Source organism: Myxine glutinosa, chromosome 1 (assembly GCF_964187855.1).
Source record: "Myxine glutinosa chromosome 1, kmMyxGlut1.1, whole genome shotgun sequence".
Taxonomy (NCBI): domain Eukaryota; kingdom Metazoa; phylum Chordata; class Myxini; order Myxiniformes; family Myxinidae; genus Myxine; species Myxine glutinosa.
Window position 1 is genome coordinate 6956900 of NC_136261.1, and position 18993 is coordinate 6975892.

General features: G+C 46.2%; 1 protein-coding gene across 3 annotated transcripts in view; it reads left to right on the top strand.

Moving 5' to 3' along the window:
• The window catches only part of POLD1 (DNA polymerase delta 1, catalytic subunit), a 50551-nt gene extending 33424 nt beyond the window's left edge, over positions 1-17127 (top strand). For 2 of the 3 annotated variants that reach the window (XM_068106861.2, XM_068106868.2), the window contains exons 14-26: positions 2626-2714; positions 2850-2966; positions 3187-3300; positions 4583-4730; positions 6123-6218; positions 6472-6609; positions 8044-8219; positions 8357-8509; positions 8652-8754; positions 9593-9725; positions 12545-12658; positions 12772-12922; positions 16761-17127. In XM_068106861.2, the coding sequence (XP_067962962.1) occupies positions 2626-2714; positions 2850-2966; positions 3187-3300; positions 4583-4730; positions 6123-6218; positions 6472-6609; positions 8044-8219; positions 8357-8509; positions 8652-8754; positions 9593-9725; positions 12545-12658; positions 12772-12922; positions 16761-16857 (1629 nt within the window). In that variant the 3' untranslated portion in view covers positions 16858-17127. The remainder of the gene's footprint in view (positions 1-2625; positions 2715-2849; positions 2967-3186; positions 3301-4582; positions 4731-6122; positions 6219-6471; positions 6610-8043; positions 8220-8356; positions 8510-8651; positions 8755-9592; positions 9726-12544; positions 12659-12771; positions 12923-16760) is intronic. The other variant, XM_068106876.2, reaches the window with a different exon arrangement.
• Positions 17128-18993: the final 1866 nt, after the last annotated feature.

Consider the following 18993-nt stretch of genomic DNA (forward strand, 5'->3'; position numbering starts at 1 on the left):
TCCTCTTCCTGTTCAGGCTGGAGTTCCCCAAGGCAGTGTTCTGGGCCCTGTGCTTTTTCTGGTCTTCATCAATGATCTCTCTGACTCTCTTGAAAATCCTCTCTATCTCTTTGCTGATGACTCCACTCTCTGTCGCTCCATTCTTCATCCCTCAGATCGGCAGTCTGCAGCCTCCTCACTCTCTGCAGACCTGGACAAAATCACAGACTGGGCAAACAAGTGGAACATGTCTTTCAATCTGGACAACCCTCCCATCCACTTTCTGAATAATCCTCTCCAAGAAGTTCTGTCACTCAAGCTTTTGGGTCTCACTATCTGCCATGATCTTTCCTGGGAAAACCACATTTCAAATCTGGCCTCCAAAGCCAGTCGCCGACTGGGCATCCTCCGTCGTGCGAAGTCCTTCCTTGGCACGCCTGAGCTCCTCACCACATACAAGGCTTTCATCCGCAGCTCAATGGAATACTGCTCTCCCCTCTGGGCTGGTGCTCCTGCCTCACACCTAGCTCGTCTTCACGCTGTTGAACCAAAGCATTCAGAATCATTGGAATCTCCCGTGATGAAGCTAACTCCAAGGGCCTCTCACTCACTCACCGCAGGCAGGTTGGTGGTCTTTCCGTCTTCTACTGACTCCTCTCTGGCCTTGCCCCCCCAGCTCTCTCTGGGCTCTGTCCCGCAAATATTCCTACAGGTCGCACAAGATCTGCCTGCAACCCTCTTATGGTTAAACTTCCAAAATCAAGACTCTCTGCTCACCTTCACTCCTTCATTCCTCTTTTCTCCTGCCTCTGGAACAAACTCCCTCACTCTCTTCAATCCCACTCCACCGTCCAGGTCTTTAAAACAGCTGTTCACCACCATCTCTTATCTTCCCCCATCCAAAACCTTGATCTTTTCTACCCCCGCTAATTTCACCCCAATTCCACTTTTTTGAAATACCAACTTCTGTCCTGGAAGTCCTTGGTGTCCTTGTGTTTTATACTTCTCCCACCCCCCCCCCTTCCCACGCCTCCTCCCCTCCTCCCCCCACGCCCTCCCCTCCCAAGCCCGCCCCACCCTGCTCTTAAATGTTGTGTGTTCTCAAGTGTTTGTGTGCTTCCCCATCTCTTGTCTTCCGCTCCCTCTTTTTATATATTTTGTTTGTCTGGTTGATTTGTTTGTGAAGTAAATGTCAGCTCTTTCATGAGCCTCGATTCAGTATACAAAAAAAAAGAAAAAAAAAAAAAAATGGTGGATGAGTTGGTTCGGTGGCCCGAACAAGCCGATTCAATTTTGCTTCAGGTGTGAATCCAGATCCGACCTATCAGTGGGATACAAAATACAAACCTTTCAGCCTGGTGGAGGTGTGTGCTCTACCCAGTGATGGTGTAGTTGTCAGTGTTTTTGTCCCCCGTCGCACCGCGGAGCGAAAGGGGGACTATGGTTTTCCCCTCCGTCCGTGCGGGCGTACGTGCATGTGTGCGTGCGTGCGTAAGCGAAGGACCGCATTTGAATTTGGTGTGTGGGTGCAACCCACGTCAAAATCCAAGATGGCCGCCGCCATGTATGTCTGATGCCATGTATGTCTGAACCTTGTGAGCGGAATATCTTGAAAACTAAGTGAAGTACCAACTTCTAATCTGGTGTGTGGGTGTATCAAGGCATAAGGAAAAACACTATTGAAAATTGGGTCGCCACGTCAAAATCCAAGATGGCCGCCACCATATCTATGTCTGAACCTTGTGAGCGGAATATCTTGAAAACTAAGCGAAGTACCAACTTCTAATCTGGTGTTTGGGTGTATCTCGGCATAAGGAAAAACGCTATTGAAAATTGGGTCGCCACGTCAAAATCCAAGATGGCTACCGCCATGTATGTCTGAACCTTTTGAGCGGAATATCTTGAAAACTAAGTGAAGTACCAACTTCTAATCTGGTGTGTGGGTGTATCTCGGCACAAGGAAGAACGCTATAGAAAATTGCGTCGCCACGTCAAAATCCAAGATGGCCGCCACCATATATATGTCTGAACCTTGTGAGCGAAATATCATATCATAGCATGTTTTCTGCATCCTCCACTTTGTCAACTCACATCACTTCCCCGACGGGGGGCCTAGGCGTAACGCTTGTTGTAAATGGCATTTTTCCCCCTGAGAAAGTGATTGTTTAAACCTTCCTTCCATCTAAAGACTCCATGCTTTGTCAGGTGTGGACAGTTCGGCCCGTACCATGACAAATATCTTTTTTAAACCCCTTGATCGGCCCAATTGTGATTGCATTATATTTTGAGGTTTTAAATTGTGATTTCATTTTTGTTTTCAGAAGTTATTTGAAAGTGAAAGAAGACTATTTGTGATTGTGACCGCACTTTTATCATCAACACGATGTGTATTCAATATTTAATTTGTAAATGTCGAGGAGAGACTTTTGCTTTGAATTGACGAAAGTCGTGTACTAGAAATAACATGAACCACAACGCGCTGGGCCTGAACGGATCGGCTCGCTGAGCGACGACGTGTGCCGCCACGCCATGTGATGCGCGCCCCCATTACATACAGCCACCGCTGACTAAGCTGGATCCACTGCAGCAAGATTAAGGTGCTGGTGCCTGCCATTTATGGTGGTTGTGGTTTCCGTGTTGTGCCAGGCGATGAAGCATGACCTCGTAATGCCAGTGGTGAAGGCCGAGAGCGGTGAGGATTATCAGGGAGCCATCGTTATCGAGCCCATCAAGGGGTATGTGGTACATGTGGACATGATGGAATTGCCATCCGGATAGACGTGTCGTCTTATCCAAAACCTCAATTGTGTGTGTGTGTGTGTGTGTGTGTGTGTGCGTGCCTCCTTGTTTGATGTTTTTGGGGGTTGCAGCTACTACGATTTGCCAATCGCCACGTTGGACTTTTCCTCGTTGTACCCCTCCATCATGATCGCACATAACCTGTGTTACACAACCCTCATACAGAGAGACCATATCGACAAATACAGGTAAACCTCAATTAACCTACGCCGTGACCTTCCTGTCGCTAACCCTGTTCATGTTCACCCTCTTTCCCACAATTCCATTGTTTGTGAGCCTTCTCTATCTGTCCATTATCTCTCTTCGTAGTCTTCCTCTGGTGGACAAATAAATGCTTACCAGTTGTGTTCCGGATGGTGCTGTCCGACGTGCTGTGCCATTATCCACGCGGTGTACTGTGTGCTGCAGCATTAAAGAAGAAGAGTTTATCGTCACACCATCTGCAAGCCTCTTTGTAAAGGCCTCTCGACATAAGGGTCTTCTCCCTGAGATCCTAGAAAACCTTCTCGTCGCTCGACAGAGGTAATGTTTGCCATCACTCTTTAGTTACGACAGTGCGATGTGACATTGTATGTAACTCCCGGCAGGTGGATTGATGCTTTGTCAAGACTAGTGTCGTTCTGTGATGGCGGACAATTTGAATATTTTTTCTATATGTCTAAATCTGTTTTTTTTTAATAGGCCTTATAGCTGCAATGTCTCCCCAGTGGGAAGCGAAAAGAGGTGTGCTAACTACAGTGAGGATGAGGATAGAGCCGACGTTTTGGGTGTTAACCCTTCTTGGGAGCAACACGGATAATTATTCTTCTCAAGGAAGTGACGTCAATGTATGATCCCACTGGGTATATTTGTGATCAAATCGGCAGCGGATCAAAACACTAATGTTTCAGATAAATGCATTTGTGGGATAATCCTAGTCTCATGGCTGTGGATTTGATTTACGGGATCTGCCACTCTTTCCTCTTTCTCAAGAAGAAGAACCACCTTTAGCGGCCATTTTTCCCCGCCGAGCAGGGGTTGGTCTTTTTTGGGCACCGTGGTCCCCTTTTTGAAGCATTGTTTTATGGCCGGATGCCCTTCCTGCCGCAAACCCTGTTAGTCGCCTCTTGCGACACACAGGGAATTACCAGTGAGCTGGTACTCAATTTGCCGACCTCGGAAGGATGACGGGCTGCAACCCCCCTGGTGTTAATTCAGCGATCGACCGGGATTCGAACCCAGGATCCGAGGATCCCAAGCCGGCACCCTAACCGCTAAGGAACTCAGGATCCTAGGATCCCAAGCCGGCACCCTAACCGCTAAGCCAACACCAGGTTTCTCAGGAAGTGTTAATTTTGTAAAATCTGATTCAGCAACGTCTAAAGTACAGAACCCAGCATGTGTAGGATACCTTACAGGTATGTGCACTCCCCTCTCAGTTGTCTAGCCCTGGTTTGAATCCCGACCCTGCTATATAAACTCCGTGCTGGTGTTTCCCACGCAGGGCGATTCATCAATGTGTGTGACGTCCCTCGGATGGTTTTATTTTGACTTGTTTCCCAAATTTAAAGTTGTATAAAAATGCAAATGTACAATTGTAATGATGAGCACAAAGTTCAAATGATGTTTGAGTAAACATGTCCCTTGGACAGAGAGGCAGACAATCTGGGTTTACCTGGCACTGGAAGCACAATGTCCGCATCACTCCGATCACTTTATCATTGGACGTGACCTCGGTAGGATCAGGCCACGTGATGACTTGTACCGTGCACTCTGTATCGTTGTCTATAATTGATGGAATGCGTGTGTGACTGTCCACGATCAGGGCCAAGCGGGCGCTGAAAGAGGAGACGGACCCGTTCAGACGGTGCGTCCTGGACGGTCGACAGTCGGCCCTCAAAGTGAGCGCCAACTCCGTGTACGGCTTCACTGGCGCGCAGATCGGACGTCTGCCGTGCCTCGAGATCTCACAGGTCGGCCCTGTCTGCACCTTCACGTCCGTGTGGTTATATGGAGCGATGCCGTGTGGTTATGTGCACCGCGATGGATGCTTCGGTTCATGGAACAGGGCTCTGCCTATTTTATGAGACGTAGTCTGGGATACTGGAACCGAGTAGAATCTTTGCTTTCAGGAAGACGAATATATTGTGCTTGCATGAGGGGTCCTGGAGCGAAACGTGTTGTGCTGATACCATCATGTTCAACTTGAACAAATGACAAACAACAACAACAACATGCATTTTAAGGCCATTTTCCCTGCAAGAGCGGGGTTAGCCTTGCGGTCCCCATGACAATCTTCTCCATTTTGCCCTATTTTCTGCATCTCTCCTTGTTAACCCCCTTGCCCGCATTTCTTCTTCCACCATCTTTAGCCAAGTCTTTCTCGGTCTTCCCCGTCCTCTACTTCCTTCTACATTCATTTCCATCATTCTTCTCAACCAGTCACTTTCATCCTTCCTCAACACATGACCAAACCATCTCAACCTGTTCCTCTTCACAGCATCAATCACAGGCTCTATTCCCATCATTTTTCGCTATTCATCATTTGTCTTCCTCTCTCTCAATGATACTCCGCACATCCACCGAACCATTCGTATGTCCACTCTTTCCAGCCTTCGTTGCTGCTCTACGTTCATTACCCATGTCTCGCTCCCATAAATCATAACACTTCTCACACATGCAGCATACACCTTTCCCTTCAGCTTCAACGACACTCCCCTCCTCATCAGCACGCCACTCAGTTCCCGAAACTTCTTCCATGCACATGTCACTCTAGCAACCGTTGCCGAGTCTGATCCACCTTCTCCATTCAGCATGTCTCCGAGGTAACAAAATGTTCCAGCTTCACACCGTCTCCAACATCCAACTCAACATTTTCTCCATTTTCTCCATTTCCTCCTTTTCCTCCATGTTATCAAAAGTCATAATTTGAGAAATTAATGGAGTTGTTTATATTTGTGTATCAAACGTGCCGAGCACACTCGTACGGATGTGTGGGTCCTTTATTTGATTCCTTTAAACCTGTGTCGTGACCAAGGGGCAAACGAGATGTCTTTTATCAAAATGAAGAAATGGAGATCAAGTGTCGATCATTTTTCTTATCTTTAGTGTACCAACCTAATTACTTTAATCAACCCGATGCCATTTGTGCACTTAAAATTCATATCCCTCCTCTTCTTCCCTTTAATCTCAAGGTGTAGGGAGTTTTGCAAGTTTATCAGCATGCAATGGCCTGCACTTTTCAAGAGATATCATGGGATCTTTAATGTCCACAAACTAAGCGTAGGAAGGATGGCAAACTTTACGGACTGCGTGCTCCGAGATGCTGCACGCCATGACGTCGGTGCCTTTCACCGTGTGCGCAGAGCGTGACCGGGTTCGGACGGAAGATGATCGAGGACACCAAGGAGCTCGTGGAGTCGACCTTCACTCGAGCCAATGGTTATGCAGTCGATGCCAAGGTCAGCACGAAATGCATTCACCACCGTGTTCGAAGGATATTCTCACCGGATTAATTTAATTTTGGACCAATTGTGTAACACTGATGGCCATTTACTGTCTCTTTCCCTACGCTACTCAAAACGCCATTTCCCGACATTCAAAGTGCAATAGTTGCTAATTTCATGAGATCTCGTGTCCCGGATGAGGTGCAGGTAGCGCTGTCGGTGCGCACGGCGAGGTCGCGTCCTCACCTGCGTTCCCTTGTGTGTTCAGGTCATCTACGGAGATACGGACTCTGTTATGTGCAAGTTTGGGGTGGACACGGTGGCCGAAGCAATGGCGCTGGGAAAGGAGGCTGCGGCCTCGGTATCCAAGCATTTCATTCCACCAATAAAGCTGGAGTTTGAGAAGGTTGGTAAAACGTCACCGTTCTGTTACCCTTCCGTGTCTCTACGGATTTTTATAACTATTTCAATTTGTACACGTCTTGCCCACATTGGCACGGAGTGAGTGTGACATTTAAATAACTAAACGGTGCGTCCATTGAACCAGGTTGTCATCGTCTCCTTTTACTGATTGTTTGGAATAACGAAATAATTTTAAACGGGCGATTCGAAGTACGAGTCAAAATGAAATGTTTTAAAGTTCAATTCATTGCTGGGGTAACTTGATCAGACAACACAACAACAACAACAACAACAACAACAACAACAACATGCATTTTAAGGCCATGTTCCCTGCTAGAGCGGGGGTTAGCCTTGCGGTCTCCATGACAATCTTCTCCATTTTGCCCTATTTTCTGCATCTCTCCTTGTTAACCCCCTTGCCCACATTTCTTCTTCCACCATCTTTAGCCAAGTCTTTCTCGGTCTTCCCCGTCCTCCACTTCCTTCTACATTCATTTCCATCACTCTTCTCAACCAGTCACTTTCATCCTTCCTCAACACATGACCAAACCATCTCAACCTGTTTCTCTTCACAGCATCAATCACAGGCTCTATTTCCATCATCTTTCGCAATTCATCATTTGTCTTCCTCTCTCAACGATACTCCGCACATCCACCGAACCATTCGCATTTCCACCCTTTCCAGCCTTCGTCGCTGCTCTACGTTCATCGCCCATGTCTCGCTCCCATAAATCATAACGCTTCTCACACGTGCAGCATACACCTTTCCCTTGATCAGACATAACGGGTTATTTGGTCAGTTATAATTATGACATTTCTACTTCTGATTCATTAACCGGTGAAATTGATTACCATAAAGAGAAGTGCCAAGTTTCTGTGAATACATATATGGGACCACACAGAATCATGGGTGGATCATACATTACATGCATGAAAGCAATATTACTGGTGTAGAAAAGCAGGAAACGGCACGAAATGTGACGTGTTATGGGGAAGTTTTGTCTCGGTGAAGACCAGTAGTAGGCCACCGACGGAGCAATGCGGATTTGCCTCGCTGAATAAATCTTACAAATCAAGCTCATAACGGCTGAATACGGATCATGGATCATCATATAAATTATGAATAATCATTACTCGCTTGTGGAAGCAAAACGTTCACCTCCACTGCTGCAACGCCACTTCCTGGAAGGCGGCATCATCATCGTACATACTCCAAGATGGCCGCCAGAAATTCTGTGCTAAACACCGGCACGTCCATTCCATTGTACATATATTTCTATGTTATAGATTATCCAAGTCATTGATTATTTAATTTTTCTTATGGATGTCCAGAGCTCTTCATGGCGTTTAAACCAAAACTGCTCGTGTTTCAGTGTAATTATTTGTGAAGCGTTTACGATGATAATTTTGTATATAATAGTGTTGGGCGCCGCTCCAGGTTTACTACCCTTACCTGCTGATTAACAAGAAGCGGTACGCTGGTCCTTGCTATTCTTCAAACACCGAGATCCACGACAAACTAGACTGCAAAGGCATTGAGACGGTGCGGAGAGACAACTGTCCTTTGGTGGTCAATCTGATCAACACGTGTCTTCAGAAAATCCTCATCAACAGGTACGAACCGGGATAGATTGCTACGGTTATTGACAATGGCATTCGGATCGGTATACCCGAGGGAAAAGGATGGCCGTCATTGGGTTATGAAATGGGTGCACACACACTTGGTAATGATTATGACGTCTGCACAACAGAGACCCGGATGGCGCTGTGGAGCATGCCAAGGACACCATCTCGGATCTCCTTTGCAACCGCATTGATATATCGCAACTGGTGATCACCAAGGAGCTGACGCGTGCTGCGGGGGAATACGCCGGGAAACAGGCGCACGTGGAGCTCGCAGAGAGGTGTGTTGCTTGGAAACGGGTCGTGAGGGCGTTTGGACGATGTTAGACCCTAACGGTTCGAATGGCGCTCCATGTAATATAAGTGGTTTGACCGTGTAGAGGAAGACGTCACTTTATTAGGGGATGTGTGTCTGGAGTGTAGGATGCGTAAGAGGGATCCCGGAAGTGCCCCCAACCTGGGAGATCGCGTGCCTTACGTCATCACCTGTGCCGCTAAAGGAGTAGCAGCCTACATGAAATCAGAAGTGAGTTCAAAGGGTCATATTGTCCATGTGTGGGTCAAACTCTGGCTACAAACTGTGATTTGGTTTTCATTTAGATTTTTGTCGTTTTGTCGAGGACTTTGTTGTGAAGTGTCGAGGAGGTTGAGGTTTGACATTTTAAAAAGGTATTTACAGTGAGGAGAATCAGCAATTTTATTGTTCTTATTACGCTTTACTCTTTCAATCTCAGCCACAACGACACTTACGGGGTGACGGTATCCATGCAATTTCACAAACCGTCTTTATTTTATTACCTCCGTCGCTAAAGGTGGATGGAGCTTATGTTTTCATCCCCGTCTGTTGGTCTGTGAGCAGGATATCTCAAAAAGTTTTGGATGCATACGGACATTGGCCATCCCACATTAGATACAAAACCCTTCAAGTTGTCATACACTACATGACCAAAAGTATGCGGACACCACTTCTAATTAGTGGATTTCGTTGTTACAGCCACACCCATTGCTGACAGGTATATATAATCAAGCACACAGCCATGCAATCTCCGTAGACAAACATCGGCAGCAGAATGGGCCGTACTGAAGAGCTCAGTGACTTTCAACGTGGCACCGCCATGGGATGCCACCTTTCCAACAAGTCAGTTCATCAAATTTATGCCCTTCTAGAGCTGCCCCGGTCAACTGCAAGTGCCAAATGCACGAATTAGAAGTGGTGTCCGCATACTTTTGGCCATGTAGTGTATATATATACACAGTTTCTCCTTTTTCCCAACTTTTTTATGCCTCCGCCCCCAAAGGTGGCCGGAGGCATTATTTCCTCGTTGTTTTGTAACACCTGCCTATTCTCCCTGAACCCTCACCAGGATCCCATCTATGTGCTTGAGAATAATGTTCCGATAGACACCCAGTACTACTTGGAGCAGCAGTTGAGCAAACCCCTACTGCGCATCTTCGAGCCCATCCTGGGGGATACCAAAGCAGAGGCGACATTGCTGAGTATGAACGTTCACCCCACTCTGGCTGTTATATGCGAACCCACGGCCCTTTATATTGGATGAGCCCGACAGGCTTATCATTGTTACCCTCGCCAGAGCAGAGGATATAGCATTTGAGTCTGTTTGTGTGTTTGTTATTTGGCAAAAAAAAAAAAAAAAAATTTTTGCAAGTATGTTCATCACTCCGGTTTGTGTGTGTTTGTGTGTTTGTCTGTACCCTCACTTATACTTGCCTACAGGTCACAATTTTAAATCGATCTTCATGAAACTTTACCAAATGGTAGAGTTCGTGGTCCGACAAAATCCTATATATTTTGACGTTAAAAGGTCAAAAGGTCAACATAGGCCAAAGGTCAACAACTTTTTTTCATATTTCTAAAATCCTCAATTTTCATCCGATTGGCTTGGAATTTGAATGCGATTTACATATCGGCTTTCTGAATTCAACCATCAACAATTTTTGAGATCAGTGTTGGCCAAAAGGTCAACATAGGCCAAAGGTCAACCACTTTTTTCAAATTTCTAAAATCCTCAATTTTAATCCCATTGACTTGAAATTTGAATAGGATTTTCAAATCAGCTTACTGAATTCAACCACCAATTATTTTTCAGATCAGCATAGGCCAAAAGGTCAACATAGGCCAAAGGTCAACAACAATTTCAAATTTCTAAAATCCTCAATTTTCGTCCGATTCACTTGAAATTTGAATAGGATATACATATCGGCGTACTGAGTTCAACCACCAACTATTTTTGAGATCAGCATAGGCCAAAAGAGCAACATAGGCCAAAGGTCAACAACATTTTCAAATTTCTAAAATCCTCAATTTTCATCCGATTCACTTGAAATTTGAATTGGATTTTCATATCAGCTATCTGAATTCAACCACCAATTATTTGTGAGGTCAAAAGGATGCTCTATTGAGTGCCATTCTGCTTTGTTCTCTTTTGCCAAGTGTCGCTCTATAAGTGATTTTTCATTTGTTTGTTACTTGCCGGAAAATATTCCGGCAAGTATGTTGATCGGTTGGTTTGTCTGTTTGTCTGTCTGTTTGTTCGCAGTACTACGTCTGCACCGTTGCATGTAGAATTGCCAAACTTTACACACATATTTGTCTTACCCTGGAATAGACAGTGCCCAATTTTTAACTCTCGGCCCAAGGCCTCCGTTATGACGTCATAATTCGATAATTCGACAAGTACAAAACTTCATTCAATCAAGATGCAATTTCATGAGCGACATGACGGCATAAACTGGTGGAGAAGAAAAATAATGATGACGTCATCGGTCACGTGGTTCGGCCGCAATCGTGGAAAAACCGAAAAACTTTGCACCTCTATATCTCCAAAAGTGCTGAATAGAAAAAGTTGAGACATGGCTCACTGTAAAGAACTCTCCATGGGGAATAAAATATGTTCATGATGATGTAATTGGTGCCTCTATTTTGACGTCATAATTCGACAAGTACAAAACTTCATCCGATCAAGATCAAATTTCTTGAGCATAATCTAGTTGCCCTGGAATAGACTGTGCCCAATTTTGAACTCTTTAGGCCCAAGGCCTCCATTATGACGTCATAATTCGACAAGTACAAAACTTCATCCGATCAAGATGAAATTTCTTGAGCATAATCTAGGAATAAATTAGTTTAGAAAACAAATAATGATGATGTCATCGGTCACATGGTTCGGCCGCCATATTTTTAATACCGACAAGTCTTCGGTCTCTGAACGATTTTTCGTTTGTTTGTTTGTTTGTTTTGCTGCTTGTCTGTCTGTTTGTTTGTTTGTCCACACAGAATAAATATCATTTTCTCTGAAAATGTTGGTCCGATTGACAGGAAATTTTCACCTTCGGTGCAACTCCACCTGTACAATTTTTTTAATGATAATTATGACGTCATAGTTCACGTGGTTCGGCCGCCATCTTGGAAACATCGAAAAACGTTGCACCTCTATATCTCGGAAAGCGCTGAATAGAAAAAAATCGAGACATGGCTCATTGTGAAGAACTCTCCATGGGGGAATAAAATATGTTAATGATGATGTCATAGGTGCCTCTATTATGACGTCATAATTCGACAAGTACAAAACTTCATCCGGTGAAGATGAAATTTCTTGAGCATAATCTAGGAATAAAATAGTTTAGAAAACAAAATGATGACCTCATCGGTCACGTGGTTCGGCCGCCATATTTCTTTTAACACAAAAGCCTTAAAAACCACTGAAAATACATCCTGGCGACGGTTTGCAATCTCCGATTGCTCTTTTTCTTGTTATTATTTTGTGTTATTCTCAAGGATGGCTGAGGGTAGAGTAGGCATTTGTTGAGGGGTGGGGGAGATAGGGGTTGCGTCACCAGGGGGGTGGGTCACCCTGTCTGTGAAACATCGGGATGACGGTTTATAGCCTGGTGGGGAATCAACCCCAGGCTAGACGGTGCAGAGACTAGTGTGAGCTGAGCTGACCGTGCTATTCCTATGGATTTTGGAAACGCAACCGTTGGAAAGATTGTGTGACACTGACTGGGGACTGTACAGAGAAGGAATACCATCTATGTTGAGTTTTGTTGATGGTCAGGCGAGATGCGTTGATGTGAAATGGTCATGAGTATGAGCATTACAGGCCCAGACAGGCCTAGTAACCTTCACGGTGGTTGCTTTTGCTACGATATGAGTTCCGGTCCCATCTTTAGCTTGTGGACGTTTGAACGAGTATGACCACATACGCCTCCGCTTACGAGTCCGAGACGTCTCGTCAGTCACGCCGTACGCGATGGACGGGTAAGAGTTTTGTTCCGTGTTGCGTGTGTGTGTGCAGAGGGGGAGCACACGCGCTGTAAGACTCTGCTCACCTCTAAAGTCGGAGGCCTCATGGCATTTGCAAAAAAGCGAGCGACGTGCATCGGCTGCAAAGCACTGCTGTCCCGGCCTGGTAAGTCAGAACCGGTTGAATAATGTGGGTGTAGGCCTCTGCTTTGATTGATGAAGTGACGTATCTTGTTTTTGTTTTTTCCGTCCATTCTGGTCGCTTTACCTGGTTTCCAGGTGCTGTGTGCAAATTCTGCCAGACGCTCGAGTCGGAGCTTTACCAGCGTGAGGTGACGCACCTGAGTTCCCTTGAGGAGAAGTTTTCACGTCTGTGGACACAATGTCAGCGTTGTCAAGGCAGCCTTCATGAGGATGTGCTTTGCACAAGGTCAGGATGAAGACTTGTGCATCACACCATCAGTGTCTGTATCTGTCTGACTGTCTGACTGTCTCTCTCGGTATATTGAGCCGTTCAAAAATTCTGTAATGCTATTTTTGCTGAAATCGAACACCTCCCCACCCCCTGTAACACTCCGTAACGCCAGGCTAAACACCCCCTAAGATGTTACATAACACTTTCGACGCACTCCCCCTCCCCACCCCCACCCCCCCCCCTCCCCTTTCCTCCAAAAACGAACTTGATTGGTCGATTGGTATTCTTCTTCACAACAATCGGCGAATGTTTGGACTTCATGTGGATCGTGTCTGGTTTAAACAAATTCACTTTTAAATCGCTCATCATCTGACTTGTTTGTCATGAAATATTTGTTTTGTTGGTTTATATATACACACACATACACGAGAGCGTACTCGTATATATGGGAGCGTATACTGGATCAGCACGTCTCTGCGTCCTTGGACTGCACAAGTCAGCACGACGCTGCGTCCTCCTCGGCACCCTCCTGACACACACCACTGTGTGTGCTACGGGATGAGGTGTTTTACTGTGGCCGGAGTGCAGATTATACCACCAACCTCCTTCAGAGAGGACCCAGTACCCTGGTACTCATTTCGCAGACCTCGGAAGGATTGACAGGCTGAGTCAACCCCACTTGGTATTAATTCAACAGCTGAACGGGATTCGAATTCAAGACCTTTGGATCCGAAGCCCACCGCCCTAACCATAGATGATGTTGGTTAATGAAACAAAATATTTGTTGGTTCATGTTGTTACATAACGCCACTGGACTCCCCCGCCCCCTCTCACCCCTATAACGCTCCATAATGCTTGGACATACACCCCTTACCCCCTGGATATACACCCCTTACCCCCTGGATATACACCCCTTACCCCCTGGACATACACCCCTTACCCCCTGGACATACACCCCTTACCCCCTGGACATACACCCCTTACCCCCTGGACATACACCCCTTACCCCCTGGACATACACCCCTTACCCCCTGGACATACACCCCTTACCCCCTGGACATACACCCCTTACCCCCTGGACATACACCCCTTAACCCCTGGACATACACCCCTTACCCCCTGGATATACACCCCTTACCCCCTGGACATACACCCCTTACCCCCTGGACATACACCCCTTACCCCCTGGACATACACCCCTTACCCCCTGGACATACACCCCTTAACCCCTGGACATACACCCCTTACCCCCTGGATATACACCCCTTACCCCCTGGACATACACCCCTTAACCCCTGGACATACACCCCTTACCCCCTGGATATACACCCCTTACCCCCTGGACATACACCCCTTACCCCCTGGACATACACCCCTTACCCCCTGGACATACACCCCTTACCCCCTGGATATACACCCCTTACCCCCTGGACATACACCCCTTACCCACTGGACATACACCCCTTACCCCCCGGACATACACCCCTTACCCCCCGGACATACACCCCTAACCCCCCAGACATACACCCCTTACCCCCTGGACATACACCCCTTACCCCCTGGACATACACCCCTTACCCCCTGGACATACACCCCTTACCCCCTGGATATACACCCCTTACCCCCTGGACATACACCCCTTACCCACTGGACATACACCCCTTACCCCCTGGACATACACCCCTTACCCCCTGGATATACACCCCTTACCCCCTGGATATACACCCCTTGCCCCCTGGACATCACCCCTTACCCCCTGGATATACACCCCTTACCCCCTGGATATACACCCCTTACCCCCTGGACATACACCCCTTACCCCCTGGACATACACCCCTTACCCCCTGGACATACACCCCTTACCCCCTGGACATACACCCCTTACCCCCTGGACATACACCCCTTACCCCCTGGACATACACCCCTTACCCCCTGGACATACACCCCTTACCCCTGGACATCGCTTACCCCCTGACGTTACGTAATTTTTGAGCGGTCCGTCATACACTGTCAGTGTTCAACAGGTTCAACCTTTGAGGTGTCTACTTTGGGTTCGGTTCCCGACCTGACCAAAAAACTGTGCAATTTGTGTTTCACAAGCTCGGTGCTTCATCGCAGTGCGCCGTCCCTCGGATGCTCGTTAAACTGGGGTTACCGTCTGTGAACATGAGCCGGTGGACATTATAGATTCTACGGGGTCTTGTTCCCTCCTTTTTGTATACATAGTCTGGGCTCGTGGAGGAGCTTGTACTCGTACACTGAACAGGTCAGGACACAACAGCACAAAAGGAACATCAGAAAAGAGGTGGAGGTTGGAAAACCGACAGCAGAGAGAGAGGGGATGTTAAGCCGGCTGTTTGATCTGCTTTCAAGTTGTGCATGTTTAAGGTGCTTTGCTGTGTTATGAAAGAGTAGCCCATTGTGTTTTGGGACCCAGGCCCAATTCCCTGTTTTGATTCCAACGTATAACTTGAACGACTTGGAGTAGATGACAATGCTGGGATATGGTGTAATTCCAATGATCTCACAGTTTATCCCTTCGGACATGGTATTGCACCATCTATCACAGAGCTGCAACGTGCTCTGGTAAACATTTCAGCAACATTGACTCCAATTTCCCTCAACTTAGCTTTACACAAAAAGGTACAAAAACAGATCCTTGCAACTACAGACCAATCAGCCTGCTCCCAATCATCAGCAAAGTCATGGAATCCATCATTGCTTTGGATATGAAATCTTTCCTCTTCTCCAATGGCTTGATCTCTGATCATCAATTTGGATTCAAACCTGGACACTGCACTCTGGACATGCTGCTTCTGCTTTCTCAACAATGGATGGAGGTCCTCAATGCCAAACAGGAAATCAGAGATGTCTCCCTCGACATATCACGTGTCTTTGATACGGTCTGGCACCCCGCTCTGCTCACCAAACTCTCCTCCTTTGGTATTCATGGAAATCTCCATGAATGGCTTGCGGACTTCCTCTCTGGTCGTAGTCAACGTGTGGCCCTGAATGGGTTTCTCTCATCTCCCCTTCCTGCTGTGGCTGGAGTTCCCCAAGGCAGTGTTCTGGGCCCTGTGCTTTTTCTGGTCTTCATCAATGATCTCTCCGACTCTCTGGAAAATCCTCTCTATCTCTTTGCTGATGACTCTACTCTCTGTCGCTCCTGTGGGAGGGAGAGGGCTTGGGGGGAGGAGGCATGGGAAGGAAGGGGTGGGGGGGTCCCCCAAATATTCCTACAGGTCGCACAAGATCTGCCTGCAACCCTCTTATGGTTAAACTGCCAGAATCAAGACTCTCTGCTCACCTTCACTCTTTCATTCCTCTCTTCTCCCACCTCTGGAACAAACTCCCTCACTCCCTTCAATCCCACTCCTCCCTCCAGGTCTTTAAAACAGCTGTTCACCACCATCTCTTATCTTCCCTCATCCAAAACCTTGATCTTTTCTACCCCCGTTAATTCACCCCAGATCCACTTTTTTGAAATTCCGACTTCTTTCCTGGAAGTCCTCGCAGTGTCCATGTGTTTTATACCTCTCCCCCCCCCCCCACCCCTTCCCGTGCATCTATCCCCCAAGTCCTTCCCCTCCCACGGATCTCCCGATGTCCCTGCTCTCTGCTGTTGTACTTGTGTGCTTGCCCCTCTCTCTCCCCATCTTGTTTCCCGCTCCCTTTATATTGTCTTATGTGTCCATTTGTTTTTTTTTTGTCATTAATGTTAACTCCTACACGAGCCTCGATCTTGTACACAAAAAAAGAATAATAATAATGATAATAATAATAATAATAATAATAACCTACCCTACACCCCCCAATTGCACCCCTCCCTTGCCCATTCCTCCTACATCCACAGTCGCGACTGTCCCATCTTCTACATGCGGAGGAAGGTGATGAAGGATTTGGATGACCAAGAACGCCTTGTGGAGAGGTTTGGACCTCCGTCCTGGTGAGCCGCTCTTTGACTCCTTCCTGTGCCCCCGGGGGTCACGGGGCCGAGTCGCTTCTCTCTGACCTGGCCGACCTGAGCCCGACCTGACCCCTTTGTTCCATCGTTGACCTTCTCGAACAGTCACCACCTCCTCCAATGACATTTTTGTAAAGTTTGTGTGGTGCGTCATGCCTTTCTAATGAGCGTTTCATACTTGTTCATTAAGTTGGTTTTCCTTTTTTTTAAACTTTGCTTTTTGTACGTTGCGAATAAAATAAACTCTTTAATTGTTTTTTTTTGGTGTTTTATTTGGACACAGCTGTCGTGGGTGTAGGTTACTCACCACCTTCCGTGCCTCGGCCGTCGTTGAGGTATTTCTCTGTCCCGGCTTTTTGAGTTGAGCGCTTCACATGTTGAAGACTTTTCTGTTGTACATAAAGAGGTCATGTGATACACAGTCTGACACGCATTGTATTTATTCCTCCATTATGTTTTGGCCAGAAGATCGAAGTTGACTTCTTTCCTGGAAGTTCTAGCAGTGTCCATGTGGTTTTTTTTACCTTATATGGGAAATGATGTTCATCCAGACCTTCACCATTTGGACCAAACTCGTTGGGAAATATTTCTGAGGAAGGAGAGTTTTTACCCTGCGCTCGCGAAGCGAAAAGCGGGGTTAAGCATTCATCTATGTACGTACGTGTCTGCATTCCAGTAAAGTGTGTGCCTTGTCTGCATTTAAAAAATTCATTTTCTCGGCAACCGTTCGTCCGATTGACATGAAATTTTCACCATAGGAGGGCCTCCTCCTGTAGAATAATTTAGTGAATATTATGACGTCATAGGTCACGTGGTACGGACACCATCTTGGAAAAACGTTACACCTCTTTATCTCCCAAACCGCTCAATGGAAACATGGCTCATTGTCAAGTATTCACTATGGGGAATAAGATATGTTGATGGTGATGTCATCGGTGCCTTATGACGTCATAATTCGACAGGTACAACACTTGATCTGATCAGTATGAATAAATTCCTCTGCAACTTAGTCGGATGGACACGAAATTTTCAGAATATGAGCGACTCCTGTAGAATTTTAAAAATGATAATTATGACGTCATATGTCACGTAGTACAAGCCCTATCTTGGAAAAATCGAAAAAAGGTTGCACCTCTATATCTCTGAAACTGCTCCATGGAAAACAAGTACAAAAAGTTTTAATTAAAACAAAAGCCGCGTCGATGTTACACAATGCCTAGATGCAGCTGTGCCTATAACGTCGATGTTATAGGCACAGGACATTCCTATTGATTCGATTACTTGATGTTATTTTTGTGCAAAGTGAAAATATATCTCGGCAATTTCCCGTGTGTGGCGACACGTGAACGAAGCTATGCTCCTCTCTCCACATTATTGTGACGACGTATAAATTAAATATTTCATCGTGACGATTGTCATCAAATGGACGAATTTTTAATATATCTCGGCAATTTCCCGTGTGTGGCGACGAATTTTTTATATATCTCGGCAATTTCCCGTGTGTGGCGACGAATTTTTAATATATCTCGGCATTTTCCCGTCTGTTATTTCAGGCGGTGTATGACTGAGCATGCCGCGATTTAAACAAAATATATCGGCAATTTCCCGTGTGTGGCGACACGTGAACGAAGCTATGCTCCTCTCCACATTATTGTGACGACGTATAAATTAAATATTTCATCGTGACGATTGTCATCAAATGGACGAATTTTTAATATAGCTCGGCATTTTCCCGTCTGTTATTTCGGGCGGTGTATGACTGACCATGCCGCGATTTAAACAAAATATATATATCTCGGCATTTTCCCGTCTCTTATTTCGGGCGGTGTATGACTGACCATGCCGCGATTTAAAAAAAAAAAATCTCAATGGACTTGAAGTTACAGGCCTTTGAGAATTCATTTCGTTCTATAAAGGGCAACTTTCATTGGATTTTCTTCGTTTTTTTTCAACCGAGTCTAAAACTATGTTAGCGACTGTGAAAAATGAAATGATATATCGAATTTGATTTGAAATAAAACTGTGTGAGAGAGGAAGACACCACGGGCCTACAAAACAGGCCTCAAAGCTATGCGAGTTAATAAAATGGTGGATATTTGTTTATATGAAGGCTCTCCCAGAA